The sequence below is a fragment of the Salvelinus fontinalis genome, chromosome 1 (genome assembly GCF_029448725.1).
Source record: "Salvelinus fontinalis isolate EN_2023a chromosome 1, ASM2944872v1, whole genome shotgun sequence".
In the NCBI taxonomy this organism is placed as follows: Eukaryota; Metazoa; Chordata; class Actinopteri; order Salmoniformes; family Salmonidae; genus Salvelinus; species Salvelinus fontinalis.
In genome coordinates, this window is record NC_074665.1 from 81861718 (window position 1) to 81884947 (window position 23230).

Below are 23230 nucleotides of genomic sequence, written 5' to 3' on the forward strand. Positions count from 1 at the left end.
TAAAGGTTACATGTGAGTGGTCAGTGGTGTGGGTCTGTCTCAGATTAGGGATGTTTGAAATATAAAACACTTTTTCACTGCAGGTAATATATATAGAGAGTTGTATAGAGTACAATAATTCCTTCTTCTCAGGTTAAGTGAGCCACATGTATTTATATACATATTTGCAAATATGGTGCAGTTGGGCTAGTTTGAAGCTTTGGGTTGCTAAATAGTTTATTTCTCTCGCGAGAGTTGCGTTTGGCAACAGTGAGTGACGTATCAGGAAGTTTACATACCGACAGGAAACAAGAGGTCATGTGTGAATCTCTGTGAACACATTGAAGTAGACTTTTGAAATGTCTTCTATTTTAATCAATGCCCTTTTATCAAGTTGCCATGATCCGGATACTTTGTTTAACACGTTGTGCTGGCCAACTGACTCGTGGCCGGACACAGAAAGAGTAGAGGCACTGACAACGTTTATTGACGGAATTGGTAAACTACCCCAGTCTGACACATCTGACGATGGCGACAAAGTTGCCTTTTCAGCTGCAAAAAGAGACATCTTTCTCCGAAAAGTTGAATCGATCATTTGGACACAATGTTTACCACTTCTCTTGAAAGTTTCTAACGGAGACGGGGCATGCAAAGGTAAACGTGTGCAAGATGGAAGGGCTGAAATCACCATCGCTGTGTGCAGGCTTCTTTCTGTCTGCATCAACACACTGTGTGACGCGGCAGTTTCGGGGCGAGTCGCCCGCGCTGTCCTGCCATCCTTCCAGCGGGCAGACGGGGAGACAGAGGAAGAGCTTCCCGGACAGGGTGAGGGGCGGCTGGGTATCGACGTGGCTATCGAAGCCATGTCAGTCATCCTACCCACTCTCTCATCCAACGAAGAATTGACCACGTCGATCCTCTCATCTGCCCTGTCCTGTATCAGGACGTTATCGGATACTCTGGTCTCCAAAATCACCGTTCGGCTTATTTTCACTCTCCTCAACTGCTACAGCGAGGATGGGATAGCGAGTAAACTCCAGTTCATTTTAGAGGATTTGTGTAGCTGGCACAAGAGTGACAGCTCAAACACGGACTCACCTGTGGTGACAGAACGCACTTTGCTGTGTTTAACAACTCTCTCGGACTATCTCTTCTCTCCGGCTAAACTACAGCAACACACCCTTCCTCAAAGTCTGAGCTATACTCGACCAGACCCTCGTCGTTCTCTGCAGTTCTGGAGGATTCTACAAGATGGACTGACGCACAAAGACAACGTGTCCCGGAAGCGGGCGTTGTACCTACTGAAAAGGTGTGTCGCTCTGTCAGAGGATAAGGCGGTTGACTTTCCAAGCAGTTCAGTGTCAAGTGAAGGTAAGATGCTGATACATGTGACTGACATTCAGACAGACAGGCTTGATTATAATATTAACCATATTAAAATACTTTCTTCACCATACAGAATAATACTCAAGTCTCTAAAACGGTATAGTTTAACCTAATTGTAACTATGTGAGTCCTTTGCAGTTAATGAGGAGATCATATTCAGATGGGCCCCAGACAGATGCAAGCTGCTCAGAGAGTTCTGGGAGGACTATGCCTTGGTTATGGAGACACTGGAGGAGAACCAGGTAAGTTATAATATGGATATCACTTGCTATGAAACCCCTCTTCATAATGCATTATACATTTATAACACCATTATGACGTCGTAAAGAACTATGACCTTTCCTCTGTGTTGTGTAGATTCATGTGGTCCGCCCTGTGCTCAACAGAATCCATACGTTGATCCAAACAGCAGCGAATGATAGTCAAGGTGATGTGTGTGTGTGTGTGTGTCTCTCTCAACCATAAGGTGACAACCCAAACCTTTTAAATCCCGCTAAATACTGCCTACCAATCATCCGTCTGTCTTCTCTCAGGCGTCAGTCTGTTCCACCCGTCATGGCTGCTGGGTGTGTACCAGCGTATGTTCCACAGTGAGAACAAGTCCGTGATGAGAGAGGGAGTGGATCACCTGCTGGAACTCCAGGTGCTCCGACGTCCTGCCTTCGCCCTGGCCTTCTCACAGGTACCTGGTACAGTTGTCAGTCTGTGTTAGAACATCAACCCAGACTCCAGGTGCTCTGACACCCTGCCTTCGCCCTGGCCTTCTCACAGGTACCTGGTACAGTTGTCAGTCAGTGTTAGAACATCAACCCAGACTCCAGGTGCTCTGACGTCCTACCTTCGCCCTGGCCTTCTCACAGGTACCTGGTACGGTTGTCAGTCAGTGTTAGAACATCAACCCAGACTCCAGGTGCTCTGACGTCCTACCTTCGCCCTGGCCTTCTCACAGGTACCTGGTACAGTTGTCAGTCAGTGTTAGAACATCAACCCAGACTCCAGGTGCTCTGACACCCTGCCTTCGCCCTGGCCTTCTCACAGGTACCTGGTACAGTTGTCAGTCAGTGTTAGAACATCAACCCAGACTCCAGGTGCTCTGACACCCTGCCTTCGCCCTGGCCTTCTCACAGGTACCTGGTACAGTTGTCAGTCAGTGTTAGAACATCAACCCAGACTCCAGGTGCTCTGACGTCCTGCCTTCGCCCTGGCCTTCTCACAGGTACCTGGTACAGTTGTCAGTCAGTGTTAGAACATCAACCCAGACTCCAGGTGCTCTGACACCCTGCCTTCGTCCTGGCCTTCTCACAGGTACCTGGTACAGTTGTCAGTCAGTGTTAGAACATCAACCCAGACTCCAGGCGCTCTGACACCCTGCCTTCGCCCTGCCTTCGCCCTGGCCTTCTCACAGGTACCTGGTACAGTTGTCAGTCTGTGTTAGAACATCAACCCAGACTCCAGGTGCTCTGACGTCCTACCTTCACCCTGGCCTTCTCACAGGTACCTGGTACAGTTGTCAGTCTGTGTTAGAACATCAACCCAGATTCCAGGTGCTCTGACGTCCTGCCTTCGCCCTGCCTTCGCCCTGGCCTTCTCACAGGTACCTGGTACAGTTGTCAGTCTGTGTTAGAACATCAACCCAGACTCCAGGTGCTCTGACACCCTGCCTTCGCCCTGGCCTTCTCACAGGTACCTGGTACAGTTGTCAGTCAGTGTTAGAACATCAACCCAGACTCCAGGTGCTCTGACGTCCTACCTTCGCCCTGGCCTTCTCACAGGTACCTGGTACAGTTGTCAGTCAGTGTTAGAACATCAACCCAGACTCCAGGTGATCTGACACCCTGCCTTCGCCCTGGCCTTCTCACAGGTACCTGGTACAGTTGTCAGTCAGTGTTAGAACATCAACCCAGACTCCAGGTGCTCTGACGTCCTGCCTTCGCCCTGGCCTTCTCACAGGTACCTGGTACTGTTGTCAGTCAGTGTTAGAACATCAGTCCAGACTCCAGGTGCTCTGACGTCCTGCCTTCGCCCTGCCTTCGCCCTGGCCTTCTCACATTTAACCCTTATTTTACCAGGGAAGTTGAATGAGAACACATTCTCATTTACAGCAGTGACCTGGGGAATAGTTACAGGGGAGAGGAGGGGGATGAATGAGCTGATTGGAAGCTGGGGATGATTAGGTGACCGTGATGGGGATGATTAGGTGACCGTGATGGGGATGATAGGTGACCGTGATGGTATGAGGGCCAGATTGGGAATGTACTGGCCAATAGTCAGCAACTTCCTTTTCAGTAGTGGTGTATTTGCGGTCGTTGTTTAGTTTGTTGTGTTGTTGGGTGAGATGATGAGGGAGAGTAGGGGGTTAGTGTATGAGAGATTGACCTCTTCTTATCCTTTGTTCCTCAGTTCATTGTGGGTCCTTTTATGGATGTGATGTCTGAAAGCTCCCTCTTTCACAGGTGAGCCAGCGCTCATAGCAGCACAACAGCAAAACACAATATTGATTTATAGATGATGCAGTTTCTGCTAGTGATGAAGTAGTGAGTTAGGCCTATTTAGAGTGACTGTTGAGGAAGGGTATGTCTCCTAATCTCCAGGACTGCAGGACAGAGTGTAGGAGAGTGTCCTGAGCTGGGAGGCAAGCTGCAGGTCTTCATGGTCACGTTCTTCAGCAGCCTGCCACAGGAAAACAGAGGTACTGTAACAGAGCTTCATCACAGGGCACTGAATAACCTGGGCCATGTTCAGTAGGATACACCGTAGCACAACCTTTTGCAGAGGAAAATCTGGGTTCTTATTATTGGACAAATTCATGTACATTTAAAAAATAATAATTCTACCAACTGAACTTGAGCCAGATGTTTGTACTGCAGCTTGTTGTAACAGTAATGACTGTTCATCAGAGATGGTGTAATGTTGATCCTCTGTCTCCCCAGGTCCTGTGTTGCTGCAGCTTGTTCAGCGGCTAGGTTCTCAACACTGGTGTGCTGTCCCCATCCTCTTCCTCTCCCGGGCCCTGTCCCACCTTCCTCCCTGCCCTCTCCTGGGCCCTGACGGCCTGCAAGCTCTCAGGTAGCCTGTCCTACCTTCCTCCTTGCTCTCTCTCAGTCCCTGTCTCACCTTCCCCCCTGCTCTCTCTCAGGCCCTGTCCCAACTTCCTCCCTGCCCTCTCTCATTCCCTGTCCCACCTTCCTCCCTGTCCTCTCCTGGTCCCTGTCCCACCTTCCTCCCTGCCCTCTCCTGGGCCCTGTCCCATCTTCCTCCCTGCCATCTCCTGGGCCCTGTCCCACCTTCCTTCCTGCCCTCTCTCAGTCCCTGTCCCACCTTCCTCCCTGCCCTCTCCTGGGCCCTGTCCCACCTTCCTCCCTGTCCTCTCTGACCCTGTCCCACCTTCCTCCCTGCCCTCTCTCATTCCCTGTCCCACCTTCCTCCCTGTCCTGTCCTGGTCCCTGTCCCACCTTCCTCCCTGTCCTGTCCTGGTCCCTGTCCCACCTTCCTCCCTGTCCTCTCCTGGGCCCTGTCCCATCTCCCTCCCTGCCCTCTCTCAGGCCCTGTCCCACCTTCCTCCCTGCCCTCTCTCAGTCCCTGTCCCACCTTCCTCCCTGCCCTCTCTCAGGCCCTGTCCCACCTTCCTCCCTGCCCTCTCCTGGTCCCTGTCCCACCTTCCTCCCTGCCCTCTCCTGGTCCCTGTCCCACCTTCCTCCCTGTCCTCTCCTTGGCCCTGTCCCATCTTCCTCTCAGCCCTCTCTTGGTCCCTGTCCCACCTTCCTCCCTGCCCTCTCTCAGGCCCTGTCCCACCTTCCTCCCTGCCCTCTCTCAGTCCCTGTCCCACCTTCCTCCCTGCCCTCTCTCAGGCCCTGTCCCACCTTCCTCCCTGTCCTCTCCTGGGCCCTGTCCCATCTTCCTCCCTGTCCTCTCCTGGGCCCTGTCCCATCTTCCTCCCTGTCCTTTCCTGGTCCCTGTCCCACCTTCCTCCCTGTCCTCTCCTGGGCCCTGTCCCATCTTCCCCCCTGTCCTCTCCTGGGCCCTGTCCCATCTTCCTCCCTGTCCTCTCCTGGCCCCTGACAGCCTGCGTAGGGAATAGGGTACCATTTCAGATGCAGACATTGTCTAGACTCTAACCTGACATTAGGTTATTTCTTGTTCGTTATGGCCATAGTGGCATTTCTTGGTGTGGAAGTGTGGATTCTATGAATCTCTACTGAACAGACTGTTCAAGTCGATGGCTAGGGGCAGTCTGTGTCCGGGAAACTGTCTCTAATGGTTTCTGTGTTGTATCTCAGGGAGGTGCTGCGCTGCACTATGATCACCCACCAGGTGCTACTGAGAGGAGCTGCCCAGTGTTTCCTGCTCAACACTGCCCTCTCCCTGACAGATGTGGTACGACACGATGATGTGTTTGAGGCTGTGTGGCTGGTGCAAAGTGATGACATTTTGCACCCAAATACAGTGTTGAAGAAGAGATTCTATCTGTCAGCGTACAAATGACAACATCATCTGTTTAGCAACTGCTCTTTTGATGACCTTTGTTCCATCTTTTGCAGACCTCAGTGACGTTGGATGATGTGTTTAGTTTGCTGCTGCATTTCAGAGCAGACGAGTCTCTACGTAGAGGAACACCACTCTGGAATCAGGTACTGTGTGGGGGTGGAATGAGGAACACCACTCTGGAATCAGGTACTGTGTGGGGGTGGAATGAGGAACATCACTCTGGAACCAGGTACTGTGTGGGGGTGGAATGAGGGGAGAGCTCTGTTCTCTGGAATCAGGTACTGTGTGGGGGTAGAATGAGGGGAGAGCTCTGTCCTCTGGAATCAGGTACTGTGTGGGGGTGGAATGAGGGAAGGGCTCTGTTCTCTGGAATCAGGTACTGTGTGGGGGTGGAATGAGGGAAGGGCTCTGTTCTCTGGAATCAGGTACTGTGTGGGGGTGGAATGAGGGAAGGGCTCTGTTCTCTGGAATCAGGTACTGTGTGGGGGTGGAATGAGGGGAGAGCTCTGTTCTCTGGAATCAGGTACTGTGTGGGGGTAGAATGAAGGGAGAGCTCTGTTCTCTGGAATCAGGTACTGTGTGGGGGTGGAATGAGGGGAGAGCTCTGTTCTCTGGAATCAGGTACTGTGTGGGGGTAGAATGAGGGAAGAGCTCTGTTCTCTGGAATCAGGTACTGTGTGGGGTGGAATGAGGGAAGACCTCTGTTCTCTGGAATCAGGTACTGTGTGGGGTGGAATGAGGGAAGGGCTCTGTTCTCTGGAATCAGGTACTGTGTGGGGGTAGAATGAGGGGAGAGCTCTGTTCTCTGGAATCAGGTACTGTGTGGGGGTAGAATGAGGGGAGAGCTCTGTTCTCTGGAATCAGGTACTGTTTGGGGGTAGAATGAGGGGAGAGCTCTGTTCTCTGGAATCAGGTACTGTGTGGGGGTAGAATGAGGGGAGAGCTCTGTTCTCTGGAATCAGGTACTGTTTGGGGGTGGAATGAGGGGAGAGCTCTGATCTTTTCAAACTGTTTTTTAAATATGTATTGTATTTCCATCAGTTGTCCCTTGTGTTTCTGTGTCTCCTCACTAGCTGTGTGACTGGCTGGCTGACAGTGAAGGCAGCTTCAGGCCCTGTGTCAGAGAACCAGCTGATGGTACCAGTACCAGTACTTCTCCAGAGAGAGAGACTGTGAGAGGCTACGTCCAACACCAGATGGAGTTCTTCCTCAGAGTCCCGGCTACCTCAGGTGAGTCCCGGCTAGTTCAGGTGAGTCCCGGCTAGCTCAGGTGAGTCCCGTCTGGCACAGGTGAGTCCCGGCTAGCACAGGTGAATCAGTTTTTCCAATTAGAGTATTATCCGATCAAGAATATCAACAGGTACAGATACGAGTGTGTGTGTAGATGGACTCACCTCTAGTATATAGAATAGGTGACTGTACTGATGAACTTTGTTGTGACGTCCAACAGACCAGACAGACAGTGTCCCAGACCCAGGAGAGGCGGAGCTGCTAGCCAAGGCCATCCTACTGTGTGTTGACATAGAGGGGAGGACTCAGAGGAGGTCTGGAGGAAAGGAGACTACTGGTGTCAGCGGTGGGATGGACTCGCTCTTACGCCCCCTACTGGACACACTGAGCAGGCTCCACACTAATGTCTACCTGCCGCTACGCAAGACTGACAAGAGCCTGCAGCTGCTGCTACGATTACTGCAGCTCATACCAGCCAGACACACCCCTGCTGCAGTAGAGAAAGAACAAGGTATCTACTGTACTCTACTGTATTCTAATGTACTGTACTCTACTGCTGTACTCTACAGTACTCTACTGTAATGTTCTCTGCTCTACTGTACTCTACTGTATTCTGCTGTAAACTACTGTGCTCTACTGTGCTCTACTCTACTGTACTCTGCTATACTCTACAGTACTCTACTGTACTGTTCTCTGCTCTATTCTACTGTACTCTGCTGTAAACTACTGTACTCTGCAGGACTTTGCTCTGCTCTACTGTACTGTGCTCTACTGTACTCTACTGTACTCCACTCTACTCTACTGTGCTCTGCTCTACTGTACTGTACTCTACTGTACCCTTCTCGACTCAACTCTTCTCCTCTTCTCAACTTGACTCAAGTAGTGATCCATAGCAGTGATTCAAATTGATTCTTAGTAATGATCCATATTGATTCATAGCACTGGAAACATGCAAAATAAGATGTCATTCATTGTTTTTTTTTAAAGTGTTTTGTCTTCTGTCTTATACAGAGGACAGTGTGACGGTCTCCATGGAGACGCTGGTTCTGGGCGTGGTGGAGCCCATTCAGGAGTTCATCCTCCGAAGACTGAGTGGAGAACTAAAGGAGGTGAACACACTCACTCACTCACTCACTCACTCTCACACTCTCACACTCTCACACTGTCACTCTCACTGCGACTCTCTCTCTCACAGTCACTCTCTCTCTCACTGTCACTCTCTCTCTCACTGTCACTCTCTCTCGCACTCACTCACTCACTGTCACTCACTCTCTCTCGCTTTCACTCACTCATTCACTCACTGTCACTCACTCTCTCGCTTTCACTCACTCACTCACTCATTCACTCACTGTCACTCACTTTCACTCACTCACTCTCTCACTCACTCACTGTCTCTCACTCACTGTCACATCCTACAACATTGATCATGTACCTGCATTTCTCCTCCTTCTGTGTTTTGTTTGTCTGTCCTCTCCAGCTATGTGATGTAGAGCGTGCTGAGCTCTACCTGTCAGTGCTGAAGGAGGTGGTGCTGATGTACAGTGTGTTAGAGTGGAACCACTCCAAGGTACAGGAGGCCTATTTCCCCAGACTCCTCAGATACGTCCTGAGGACCCTAGAAGCTGACCAGGTACAGTATTACAGGATCGATCTCCTCTCTCTCAGGCTGCTCTCCTTCACTAGTCAGTTCATACATCATTGGATTCATGTGTCAATTTGAATAATGGGACATTTTCTTTAGCAGTTAGACTCTGATTTCAAAAAGACTAGTTGAACTGCTATTTGTCATGACATATTAATATTCATCATGGTTTTCACTATAGAACTGGAAGGGACTTGTGTGTTTCTCTTAGATCCCCTCTGTGGCAGGTCAGGTGTCCAGGGCGGTTGCCATGGCGTCGTTGGCCATGACCTGTGAGGTTGCAGCGCTGGGAGTGTTCAACCTCCAATCAGAGACCACGATTCTACTGGTCCATCTGTCTAGCTACTTCTACTCCCCTGCTCCACTCCCAGCCCCTCCTCTCTCTCTGGTCAACTTCAACCAGCGCCTGCTGAAACCTCCAACTGCAGATCCGTCAACAGGGTCAGTACAGAACACTTTGTGTAGTATATAGTACGCATGGTATTGTTTAAATGCAGATGTACTGTATCATCAGGATAATGTGTTGTTGTATATGGGTGGTTCGAGCCCTGAATGCTGATTGGCTGACAGCCGTGGTATATCAAATCGTATACCACGGGTATGACAACATTTATTTTTCCTGCTCTAAATACATTGGTAACCAGTTCATAATAGCAATATGGCACCTGGGGGTTTGTGGTATATGGTCAATGTACCACGTCAAAGGGCTCTGTCCAGGCTCTCTGTGTTGCGTAACGCTTAAGAACAGCCCATAGCCGTGGTATATTGGCCATATACCACACCCCCCCGGGCCTTATTGCTTAAGTAAACCACTAGTATAAACACTATATGGCCTTCATTTTTCTGCCAGTCACGGCTCTAAATTGTGACTGTTTTGGTCACATGCTATTAAATAATTTGCTGTTCAACCTGGAATTGACATGTGAGAGAACCCTTCCCAGAGGTTACAGGTCAAATGGTCAAACGGAGATTGTGTCAAGGATATGCACATCTACAGTGAGCTACTGAAGTATTGGGACAGTAGTTTTGGCTCTGTACTCCAGCACTTTGAAATGATACAATGACGATGAGTTTAAAGTTCAGACTGTCAGCTTTCATTTGAGGGTATTGTCCTCCATATAGGGTGAACCGTTTAGGAATCACACCACTTTTTGTACATGGTCCCCCCTTTTTATGGGACCAAAAGTATTGGGTCAAATTAACTTATGTGTATTAAAGTAGTCACGTTTAGTATTTGGTCCTACATTCCTAGCACACAATGATTACATCAAGCTAGTGACTCTACCAACTTGTTGGATGTATTTGCTGTTTGTTTTGGTTGTGTTTCAGATTATTTGGTGCCCAATAGAAATTAATGGATTTTATAAGGATCTCTTTTAGCTCAAGGGCTAGTCTTCCAAGAGTCCTTAAGAAATGTACAAAAACATACAGAAATGTATAAAACAACAATGGCAAAGTACAAACACAACATACCCATTCCTGTTACCTATACATATTACACCACCCAGCCCTCCTCCACACACATACCCATTCCTGTTACCTATACATATTACACCACCCAACCCTCCTCCACACACATACCCATTCCTGTTACCTATACATATTACACCACCCAGCCCTCCTCCACACACATACCCATTCCTGTTACCTATACATATTACACCACCCAGCCCAACCCTCCTCCACACACATACCCATTCCTGTTACCTATACATATTACACCACCCAGCCCTCCTCCACACACATACCCATTCCTGTTACCTATACATATTACACCACCCAGCCCTCCTCCACACACATACCCATTCCTGTTACCTATACATATTACACCACCCAGCCCAACCCTCCTCCACACACATACCCATTCCTGTTACCTATACATATTACACCACCCAACCCTCCTCCACACACATACCCATTCCTGTTACCTATACATATTACACCACCCAACCCTCCTCCACACACATCCCCATTCCTGTTACCTATACATATTACACCACCCAGCCCTCCTCCACACACATACCCATTCCTGTTACCTATACATATTACACCACCCAGCCCTCCTCCACACACATACCCATTCCTGTTACCTATACATATTACACCACCCAGCCCTCCTCCACACACATACCCATTCCTGTTACCTATACATATTACACCACCCAACCCTCCTCCACACACATACCCATTCCTGTTACCTATACATATTACACCACCCAGCCCTCCTCCACACACATACCCATTCCTGTTACCTATACATATTACACCACCCAACCCTCCTCCACACACATACCCATTCCTGTTACCTATACATATTACACCACCCAACCCTCCTCCACACACATACCCATTCCTGTTACCTATACATATTACACCACCCAACCCTCCTCCACACACATCCCCATTCCTGTTACCTATACATATTACACCACCCAGCCCTCCTCCACACACATACCCATTCCTGTTACCTATACATATTACACCACCCAACCCTCCTCCACACACATACCCATTCCTGTTACCTATACATATTACACCACCCAGCCCTCCTCCACACACATACCCATTCCTGTTACCTATACATATTACACCACCCAACCCTCCTCCACACACATACCCATTCCTGTTACCTATACATATTACACCACCCAACCCTCCTCCACACACATACACATTCCTGTTACCTATACATATTACACCACCCAACCCTCCTCCACACACATACCCATTCCTGTTACCTATACATATTACACCACCCAACCCTCCTCCACACACATACCCATTCCTGTTACCTATACATATTACACCACCCAACCCTCCTCCACACACATACCCATTCCTGTTACCTATACATATTACACCACCCAACCCTCCTCCACACACATCCACATTCCTGTTACCTATACATATTACACCACCCAGCCCAACCCTCCTCCACACACATACCCATTCCTGTTACCTATACATATTACACCACCCAACCCTCCTCCACACACATACCCATTCCTGTTACCTATACATATTACACCACCCAACCCTCCTCCACACACATACCCATTCCTGTTACCTATACATATTACACCACCCAACCCTCCTCCACACACATACCCATTCCTGTTACCTATACATATTACACCACCCAGCCCTCCTCCACACACATACCCATTCCTGTTACCTATACATATTACACCACCCAACCCTCCTCCACACACATACCCATTCCTGTTACCTATACATATTACACCACCCAACCCTCCTCCACACACATACCCATTCCTGTTACCTATACATATTACACCACCCAGCCCTCCTCCACACACATACCCATTCCTGTTACCTATACATATTACACCACCCAGCCCTCCTCCACACACATACCCATTCCTGTTACCTATACATATTACACCACCCAGCCCTCCTCCACACACATACCCATTCCTGTTACCTATACATATTACACCACCCAGCCCTCCTCCACACAACATACCCATTCCTGTTACCTATACATATTACACCACCCAGCCCTCCTCCACACAACATACCCATTCCTGTTACCTATACATATTACACCACCCAACCCTCCTCCACACACATACCCATTCCTGTTACCTATACATATTACACCACCCAACCCTCCTCCACACACATACCCATTCCTGTTACCTATACATATTACACCACCCAACCCTCCTCCACACACATACCCATTCCTGTTACCTATACATATTACACCACCCAGCCCTCCTCCACACACATACCCATTCCTGTTACCTATACATATTACACCACCCAACCCTCCTCCACACACATACCCATTCCTGTTACCTATACATATTACACCACCCAGCCCTCCTCCACACACATACCCATTCCTGTTACCTATACATATTACACCACCCAGCCCTCCTCCACACACATACCCATTCCTGTTACCTATACATATTACACCACCCAGCCCTCCTCCACACACATCCCCATTCCTGTTACCTATACATATTACACCACCCAGCCCTCCTCCACACACATCCCCATTCCTGTTACCTATACATATTACACCACCCAACCCTCCTCCACACACATACCCATTCCTGTTACCTATACATATTACACCACCCAGCCCAACCCTCCTCCACACACATACCCATTCCTGTTACCTATACATATTACACCACCCAGCCCTCCTCCACACACATACCCATTCCTGTTACCTATACATATTACACCACCCAACCCTCCTCCACACACATACCCATTCCTGTTACCTATACATATTACACCACCCAACCCTCCTCCACACACATACCCATTCCTGTTACCTATACATATTACACCACCCAACCCTCCTCCACACACATACCCATTCCTGTTACCTATACATATTACACCACCCAACCCTCCTCCACACACATACCCATTCCTGTTACCTATACATATTACACCACCCAACCCTCCTCCACACACATACCCATTCCTGTTACCTATACATATTACACCACCCAGCCCTCCTCCACACACATCCCCATTCCTGTTACCTATACATATTACACCACCCAGCCCTCCTCCACACACATCCCCATTCCTGTTACCTATACATATTACACCACCCAACCCTCCTCCACACACATACCCATTCCTGTTACCTATACATATTACACCACCCAGCCCAACCCTCCTCCACACACATACCCATTCCTGTTACCTATACATATTACACCACCCAGCCCTCCTCCACACACATACCCATTCCTGTTACCTATACATATTACACCACCCAACCCTCCTCCACACACATACCCATTCCTGTTACCTATACATATTACACCACCCAACCCTCCTCCACACACATCCACATTCCTGTTACCTATACATATTACACCACCCAGCCCTCCTCCACACACATACCCATTCCTGTTACCTATACATATTACACCACCCAACCCTCCTCCACACACATACCCATTCCTGTTACCTATACATATTACACCACCCAACCCTCCTCCACACACATACCCATTCCTGTTACCTATACATATTACACCACCCAACCCTCCTCCACACACATCCCCATTCCTGTTACCTATACATATTACACCACCCAGCCCTCCTCCACACACATCCCCATTCCTGTTACCTATACATATTACACCACCCAACCCTCCTCCACACACATCCCCATTCCTGTTACCTATACATATTACACCACCCAGCCCTCCTCCACACACATCCCCATTCCTGTTACCTATACATATTACACCACCCAACCCTCCTCCACACACATACCCATTCCTGTTACCTATACATATTACACCACCCAGCCCTCCTCCACACACATACCCATTCCTGTTACCTATACATATTACACCACCCAACCCTCCTCCACACACATACCCATTCCTGTTACCTATACATATTACACCACCCAACCCTCCTCCACACACATACCCATTCCTGTTACCTATACATATTACACCACCCAACCCTCCTCCACACACATACCCATTCCTGTTACCTATACATATTACACCACCCAACCCTCCTCCACACACATCCACATTCCTGTTACCTATACATATTACACCACCCAACCCTCCTCCACACACATCCACATTCCTGTTACCTATACATATTACACCACCCAACCCTCCTCCACACACATACCCATTCCTGTTACCTATACATATTACACCACCCAACCCTCCTCCACACACATACCCATTCCTGTTACCTATACATATTACACCACCCAACCCTCCTCCACACACATACCCATTCCTGTTACCTATACATATTACACCACCCAACCCTCCTCCACACACATCCACATTCCTGTTACCTATACATATTACACCACCCAACCCTCCTCCACACAACATCCACATTCCTGTTACCTATACATATTACACCACCCAACCCTCCTCCACACACATACCCATTCCTGTTACCTATACATATTACACCACCCAACCCTCCTCCACACACATACCCATTCCTGTTACCTATACATATTACACCACCCAACCCTCCTCCACACACATACCCATTCCTGTTACCTATACATATTACACCACCCAACCCTCCTCCACACACATACCCATTCCTGTTACCTATACATATTACACCACCCAACCCTCCTCCACACACATACCCATTCCTGTTACCTATACATATTACACCACCCAACCCTCCTCCACACACATACCCATTCCTGTTACCTATACATATTACACCACCCAACCCTCCTCCACACACATACCCATTCCTGTTACCTATACATATTACACCACCCAACCCTCCTCCACACACATACCCATTCCTGTTACCTATACATATTACACCACCCAACCCTCCTCCACACACATACCCATTCCTGTTACCTATACATATTACACCACCCAACCCTCCTCCACACACATACCCATTCCTGTTACCTATACATATTACACCACCCAACCCTCCTCCACACACATACCCATTCCTGTTACCTATACATATTACACCACCCAACCCTCCTCCACACACATACCCATTCCTGTTACCTATACATATTACACCACCCAGCCCTCCTCCACACACATACCCATTCCTGTTACCTATACATATTACACCACCCAACCCTCCTCCACACACATACACATTCCTGTTACCTATACATATTACACCACCCAACCCTCCTCCACACACATACCCATTCCTGTTACCTATACATATTACACCACCCAGCCCTCCTCCACACACATACCCATTCCTGTTACCTATACATATTACACCACCCAGCCCTCCTCCACACACATACCCATTCCTGTTACCTATACATATTACACCACCCAGCCCAACCCTCCTCCACACACATACCCATTCCTGTTACCTATACATATTACACCACCCAGCCCTCCTCCACACACATACCCATTCCTGTTACCTATACATATTACACCACCCAGCCCAACCCTCCTCCACACACATACCCATTCCTGTTACCTATACATATTACACCACCCAGCCCAACCCTCCTCCACACACACACCCATTATTATTTTTAAACATTTTTAAGGAATTAGCAGGCGCTCTTTTCCAAAGTGACTTACAGCAAGCAGTAAGTGCATACGTTTTCATATTTGTTATTGTTTCCTTACTGGTCCCCCGTGGGAATAGAACCCACAACCCTGGTGTTGCAAATGCTATGCTCTAGCAACTGAGCCACACAGGACCTGTAACTCATGTGCACATATGAATTTAAATACAACAGAACATATTACAATAACCTCTTAGACCCAGTCTAGTCGTTTAAGACATCTTAACACAGCTATTTGGCAAGTTAGTTTTTTTTTCTCCCTTCCCTGAAACTAAAAGCTATTTTGCACAGCTCTAATTTGGGTTTTGGTGGCCTTGGTAATCAAAGGTCCCTAGTAGATGTGTTGTCTGGGAGATAGTAGTAATCAGAGGGCCATGCCAATATCTCTGAAATATTAAGAGTGTGTCATCTGTCACAGTGTTTCGGAGCAGGGTCCTCTCCTCAAGGACTGGGGCCGTATGGCAGCTCATTTCATCCGGGACCAGTGGACGTGCCTGGGCTACGGGAGGAGAATAGGCCCACCCGGGCCCCTGGAGCTCCCCAGGGCATCAGGGTCCCTCCAGGCTGCTATAGAGGCTCTGTCTCTGCTACCCAGTGGCCTGGTACTGCCTGTACTGGACTTCATGGCCTCCATGTTGCCACAGGTGAGTCTTAGAATTGACTACAGCTGATATTATCATGTCTACTACCTGGCTGAGACATTCTTTCTCACCCAGCTCTCGACAGGCTTGTCCACACCAATAACCATGTTTAAAGGAATAGTTCACCCAAATTACAAAACAAAATATTTCCTTACCTTGTAAGCAGTCTATGGTTAAAGACCGTGAAATCCAATTCTTGGTTTTGTTTAACAGATGATTTTGACTGCAACACTGTTTCAGTGGTCATGTGGCCGAGTCATTTATGTCCTGCTTTATATGGCTTCTGATAAGGCAATATGAAATAGTGAACCTGTATTTCCCCCTCCCCCCACCAGGTGGCGCTGTCTGATGAGGCCCTGTGTGTAGAGGCTGTGACTGTCTCCTGGAAGCTGGTGCTGGGACTGAGCAGTAACCCTCATGACTTCTGGCCCACCCTGCAGGGCTTTGTGACCATGGCCTTTCACCACAGCCTGCTGGAGTTAACAGAGCAGCAGGCACCTGGGCTCACTGATACTCTACAACAGGTAACTAGAGGGAGGCATGGGGTATCAACAGGTAACTAGAGGGAGGCATGGGGTATCAACACCTGGGCTCACTGCTACTCTACAACAGGTAACTAGAGGGAGGCATGGGGTATCAACACCTGGGCTCACTGTTACTCTACAACAGGTAACTAGAGGGAGGCATGGGGTATCAACAGGTAACTAGAGGGAGGCATGGGGTATCAACACCTGGGCTCACTGCTACTCTACAACAGGTAACTAGAGTGAGGCATGGGGTGTCAACACCTGGGCTCACTGCTACTCTACAACAGGTAACTAGAGGGAGGCATGGGGTATCAACACCTGGGTTCACTGTTACTCTACAACAGGTAGCTAGAGGGAGGCATGGGGTATCAACACCTGGGCTCACTGTTACTCTACAACAGGTAACTAGAGGGAGGCATGGGGTATCAACAGGTAACTAGAGGGAGGCATGGGGTATCAACACCTGGGTTCACTGCTACTCTACAACAGGTAACTAGAGGGAGGCATGGGGTATCAACACCTGGGCTCACTGTTACTCTACAACAGGTAGCTAGAGGGAGGCATGGGGTATCAACAGGTAACTAGAGGGAGGCATGGGGTATCAACACCTGGGCTCACTGCTACTCTACAACAGGTAACTAGAGGGAGGCATGGGGTATCAACACCTGGGCTCACTGCTACTCTACAACAGGTAATTAGAGGGAGGCATGGGGTATCAACAGGTAACTAGAGGGAGGCATGGGGTATCAACAGGTAACTAGAGGGAGGCATGGGGTATCAACAGGTAACTAGAGGGAGGCATGGGGTATCAACAGGTAACTAGAGGGAGGCATGGGGTATCAACAGGTAACTAGAGGGAGGCATGGGGTATCAACACCTGGGCTCACTGCTACTCTACAACAGGTAACTAGAGGGAGGCATGGGGTATCAACACCTGGGCTCACTGTTACTCTACAACAGGTAGCAAGAGGGAGGCATGGGGTATCAACAGGTAACTAGAGGGAGGCATGGGGTATCAACACCTGGGCTCACTGCTACTCTACAACAGGTAACTAGAGGGAGGCATGGGGTATCAACACCTGGGCTCACTGCTACTCTACAACAGGTAATTAGAGGGAGGCATGGGGTATCAACAGGTAACTAGAGGGAGGCATGGGGTATCAACAGGTAACTAGAGGGAGGCATGGGGTATCAACAGGTAACTAGAGGGAGGCATGGGGTATCAACAGGTAACTAGAGGGAGGCATGGGGTATCAACAGGTAACTAGAGGGAGGCATGGGGTATCAACACCTGGGCTCACTGCTACTCTACAACAGGTAACTAGAGGGAGGCATGGGGTATCAACAGGTAACTAGAGGGAGTCATGGGGTATCAACACCTGGGTTCACTGCTACTCTACAACAGGTAACTAGAGGGAGGCATGGGGTATCAACACCTGGGCTCACTGTTACTCTACAACAGGTAACTAGAGGGAGGCATGGGGTATCAACAGGTAACTAGAGGGAGGCATGGGGTATCAACACCTGGGCTCACTGTTACTCTACAACAGGTAACTAGAGGGAGGCATGGGGTATCAACAGGTAACTAGAGGGAGGCATAGGGTATCAACACCTGGGCTGAAAAAGTGGCTTAAGTCGTTCAAATACTTTGAGCTGTTGTCTGAGCGCGCAGATAGGCGGACTATTCCATTGGTTCCATTTTGCCAGGCTAGCTCAATCAAGAGCAGCTAAAGTATTTAAAAGAAAATAAATCCTAATTGAACCCAGGTCTGTATGGACAGATCCGTGCTGTGCAGGCAACGTGCTACATATTCACTACTAGGATAAATGTGGATTGGCAATTAGTTTCAAGTGTTTAGCGGAACATGTTGTGGTTATTATGAGTATTAAAACACAGCGGTGATGTGGACACAACTGATGTGTAATTAACCCACTACTGACTCCCTCTCAATCTCTAGATAGCCGTCGAGTTGATGGAACTCTCCCAGGCCAAGACCGGTGTATTCAACGTTCTGATCCAACACTGCTGCCACACCTGGCTGCCCTCTGACCCAGGAAGTGACGGCGAGAGCCAATCAGATGCCATGTTCTCCAGTGCCCTACTGCACCTTGACATCCTGGCTGAGGCATGTGTGTATGGACCTGTGTTCAGGAGGGACCAAAGGTGGGTGTGGAGTGTGAGAGAATGTGAGTGAGGGAATGAGAATGAGAGATGTGAGCGAGGGACAGAGAATGTGAGAGTGTGTGTTACTGGAGTGGTGGTTGTGGACTGAGGGTCATGTCTGGATAATGGATCGTCTTCTCCATAGGCTGATCCAGGAGGTCCAGGTCTATGTGGAGAGGCTTGGAGAGGAGTGTGCTGCTAACACTGCAGTCCCCAGGTCAGCTGCTGAACTCACTTCATCTACTGTACTGTACTGTAGTCTACTGTACTGTAGTGTACTGTACTATACTGTAGTCTGCTGTACTGTACTGTAGTCTATTGTACTATACTGTAGTCTACTGTACTGTACTGTAGTCTACTGTACTATACTATACTGTGGTCTACTGTACTGTACTGTAGTCTACTGTACTGTACTGTAGTCTACTGTACTGTACTGTAGTCTACTGTAGTCTACTGTACTGTAGTGTACTGTACTATACTGTAGTGTAGTGTAGTCTACTGTAGTGTACTGTAGTCTACTGTAGTGTACTGTAGTCTACTGTAGTGTACTGTAGTCTACTGTAGTCTACTGTACTGTACTGTAGTGTACTGTAGTCTACTGTACTATACTGTAGTGTACTGTAGTCTACTGTACTATACTGTAGTGTACTATACTGTAGTATACTGTAGTCTACTGTACTGTAGTCTACTGTAGTCTACTGTACTGTACTGTAGTCTACTATACTGTAGTGTACTGTACTGTAGTCTACTGTACTGTAGTCTACTGTACTATACTGTAGTCTACTGTACTGTAGTCTACTGTACTCTACTGTAGTCTACTGTACTGTAGTCTACTGTACTATACTGTAGTCTACTGTACTGTACTGTAGTCTACTGTACTGTACTGTAGTCTACTGTACTGTACTATAGTCTACTGTACTGTACTATACACAGTCTACTGTACTGTAGTCTACTCTCCTGTACTATATGTAGTCTACTGTACTCTACTGTACACAGTGCACTGTAGTCTACTGTACTGTAGAGTATTGTAGTCTACTGTACTATACTGCACTATACTGTAGTCTACTGTCCTGTACTATACTGTACTGTTCTGTCGTCTACTCTACTGTTCTGTCGTCTACTGTTCTGTGGTCTACTGTTCTGTCGTCTACTGTTCTGTCGTCTACTCTACTGTTCTTTCGTCTACTGTTCTGTCGTCTACTGTTCTGTCGTCTACTGTTCTGTCGTCTACTGTTCTGTCGTCTACTCTACTGTTCTGTCGTCTACTCTACTGTTCTGTCGTCTACTCTACTGTTCTGTCGTCTACTGTTCTGTCGTCTAATGTTCTGTCGTCTACTCTACTGTTCTGTCGTCTACTCTACTGTTCTGTCGTCTACTCTACTGTTCTGTTTGTCTACTCTACTGTTCTGTAGTCTACTCTACTGTTCTGTCGTCTACTCTACTGTTCTGTCGTCTACTCTACTGTTCTGTTTGTCTACTCTACTGTTCTGTCGTCTACTCTACTGTTCTGTCGTCTACTCTACTGTTCTGTCGTCTACTCTACTGTTCTGTCGTCTACTCTACTGTTCTGTCGTCTACTCTACTGTTCTGTGGTCTACTCTACTGTTCTGTGGTCTACGCTACTGTTCTGTCGTCTACTCTACTGTTCTGTCGTCTACTCTACTGTACTGTCGTCTACTCTATTGTTCTGTCGTCTACTCTATTGTTCTGTCGTCTACTCTACTGTTCTGTCGTCTACTCTACTGTTCTGTCGTCTACTCTACTGTTCTGTCGTCTACTCTACTGTTCTGTCGTCTACTCTACTGTTCTGTCGTCTAATGTTCTGTCGTCTAATGTTCTGTCGTCTACTGTTCTGTCGTCTACTGTTCTGTCGTCTACTGTTCTGTCGTCTACTCTACTGTTCTGTCGTCTACTCTACTGTTCTGTACTATACTGTCGTCTACTGTACTATACTGTTCTGTAGTCTACTGTACTGTACTATAGTCTGCTGTACTGTACTATACACAGTCTACTGTACTGTAGTCTACTCTCCTGTACTATATGTAGTCTACTGTACTCTACTGTACACAGTGCACTGTAGTCTACTGTACTGTAGAGTATTGTAGTCTACTGTACTATACTGCACTATACTGTAGTCTACTGTACTATACTGTACTATACTGTAGTCTACTGTCCTGTACTATACTGTACTGTTCTGTCGTCTACTCTACTGTTCTGTCGTCTAATGTTCTGTCGTCTACTGTTCTGTAGTCTACTGTTCTGTCGTCTACTCTACTGTTCTGTCGTCTACTCTACTGTTCTGTCGTCTACTCTACTGTTCTGTCGTCTACTGTTCTGTCGTCTACTGTTCTGTCATCTACTGTTCTGTCATCTACTGTTCTGTCGTCTACTGTTCTGTCGTCTACTCTACTCTTCTGTCGTCTACTCTACTCTTCTGTCGTCTACTGTTCTGTCGTCTAATGTTCTGTCGTCTACTCTACTGTTCTGTCGTCTACTCTACTGTTCTGTAGTCTACTCTACTGTTCTGTGGTCTACTCTACTGTTCTGTAGTCTACTCTACTGTTCTGTCGTCTACTCTACTGTTCTGTAGTCTACTCTACTGTTCTGTCGTCTACTCTACTGTTCTGTCGTCTACTCTACTGTTCTGTCGTCTACTCTACTGTTCTGTAGTCTACTCTACTGTTCTGTGGTCTACTCTACTGTTCTGTAGTCTACTGTTCTGTTGTCTACTCTACTGTTCTGTCGTCTACTCTACTGTTCTGTAGTCTACTCTACTGTTCTGTGGTCTACGCTACTGTTCTGTCGTCTACTCTACTGTTCTGTAGTCTACTGTTCTGTTGTCTACTCTACTGTTCTGTCGTCTACTCTACTGTTCTGTAGTCTACTCTACTGTTCTGTGGTCTACGCTACTGTTCTGTAGTCTACTCTACTGTTCTGTGGTCTACGCTACTGTTCTGTCGTCTACTCTACTGTTCTGTCGTCTACTCTACTGTTCTGTCGTCTACTCTACTGTTCTGTCGTCTACTCTACTGTTCTGTCGTCTACTCTACTGTTCTGTCGTCTACTGTTCTGTCGTCTACTGTTCTGTCGTCTAGTCTACTGTTCTGTCGTCTACTCTACTGTTCTGTCGTCTACTGTTCTGTCGTCTACTGTTCTGTCGTCTACTGTTCTGTCGTCTACTCTACTGTTCTATCGTCTACTGTTCTGTCGTCTACTGTTCTGTCGTCTACTGTAATAATCGGTCATAATCGGTCGACCTCTAATACGCAGTCTACTGTACTGTAGTCTACTGTCCTGTACTCTACTGTACACAGTGCACTGTAGTCTACTGTACTATACTGTAGTCTACTCTACTGTACTATACTGTAGTCTACTGTACAATAGTTTACTATACTGTAGTCTACTGTACTATACTGTCGTGGTCCTCTGGAGCTCAGTTGGTAGAGCATGGGGCTTGCGATGCCAGGATAGTGGGTTTGATTCCCGGGACCACCCATACATAAAATGTATGCACCCATGACTGTATGTTGCTTTGGATAAAGGTGTCTGTTAAATGGTAAATGGTATATATTAGTATTATTTATTACTATAGTGGGACTGGAACCTATAACCTAACCCCTCACTGTAGTGGGATTGGAACATATCACCTGACACCTCACTGTAATGGGATTGGAACATTCACCTGACCCCTCACTGTAGTGGGATTGGAACATTCACCTGACCCCTCACTGTAGTGGGACTAGAACCTATAACCTAACCCCTCACTGTAGTGGGATTGGAACATATCACATGACCCCTCACTATAGTGGGATTGGAACATATCACCTGACACCTCACTGTAGTGGGACTGGAACATATAACCTAACCCCTCACTGTAGTGGAACTAGAACCCCATAACCTAACCCCTCACTGTAGTGGGATTGGAACCTATAACCTGACCCCTCACTGTAGTGGGACTGGAACATATTACCTGACACCTCACTGTAGTGGGACTGGAACATATAACCTAACCCCTCACTGTAGTGGGATTGGAACATATCACCTGACACCTCACTGTAGTGGGATTGGAACATATCACCTGACCCCTCACTGTAGTGGGATTGG

At 47.9% G+C, this 23230-nt stretch overlaps 1 protein-coding gene across 1 annotated transcript in view; it reads left to right on the forward strand.

Annotated features, from left to right (window-relative positions):
- Positions 1 to 252: 252 nt before the first annotated feature.
- Positions 253 to 23230, forward strand: part of LOC129862755 (probable methyltransferase TARBP1) — a 43045-nt gene continuing 20067 nt past the window's right edge. The window contains exons 1-18 of the mRNA XM_055934704.1: positions 253 to 1350; positions 1504 to 1607; positions 1723 to 1792; positions 1899 to 2047; positions 3766 to 3818; positions 3957 to 4054; positions 4296 to 4431; positions 5643 to 5739; positions 5904 to 5993; positions 6924 to 7080; positions 7301 to 7591; positions 8092 to 8189; positions 8558 to 8710; positions 8934 to 9163; positions 16213 to 16438; positions 16771 to 16959; positions 18921 to 19126; positions 19272 to 19343. Coding sequence (XP_055790679.1) covers positions 339 to 1350; positions 1504 to 1607; positions 1723 to 1792; positions 1899 to 2047; positions 3766 to 3818; positions 3957 to 4054; positions 4296 to 4431; positions 5643 to 5739; positions 5904 to 5993; positions 6924 to 7080; positions 7301 to 7591; positions 8092 to 8189; positions 8558 to 8710; positions 8934 to 9163; positions 16213 to 16438; positions 16771 to 16959; positions 18921 to 19126; positions 19272 to 19343 — 3431 coding nt within the window. The 5' untranslated portion in view covers positions 253 to 338. The remainder of the gene's footprint in view (positions 1351 to 1503; positions 1608 to 1722; positions 1793 to 1898; positions 2048 to 3765; positions 3819 to 3956; positions 4055 to 4295; positions 4432 to 5642; positions 5740 to 5903; positions 5994 to 6923; positions 7081 to 7300; positions 7592 to 8091; positions 8190 to 8557; positions 8711 to 8933; positions 9164 to 16212; positions 16439 to 16770; positions 16960 to 18920; positions 19127 to 19271; positions 19344 to 23230) is intronic.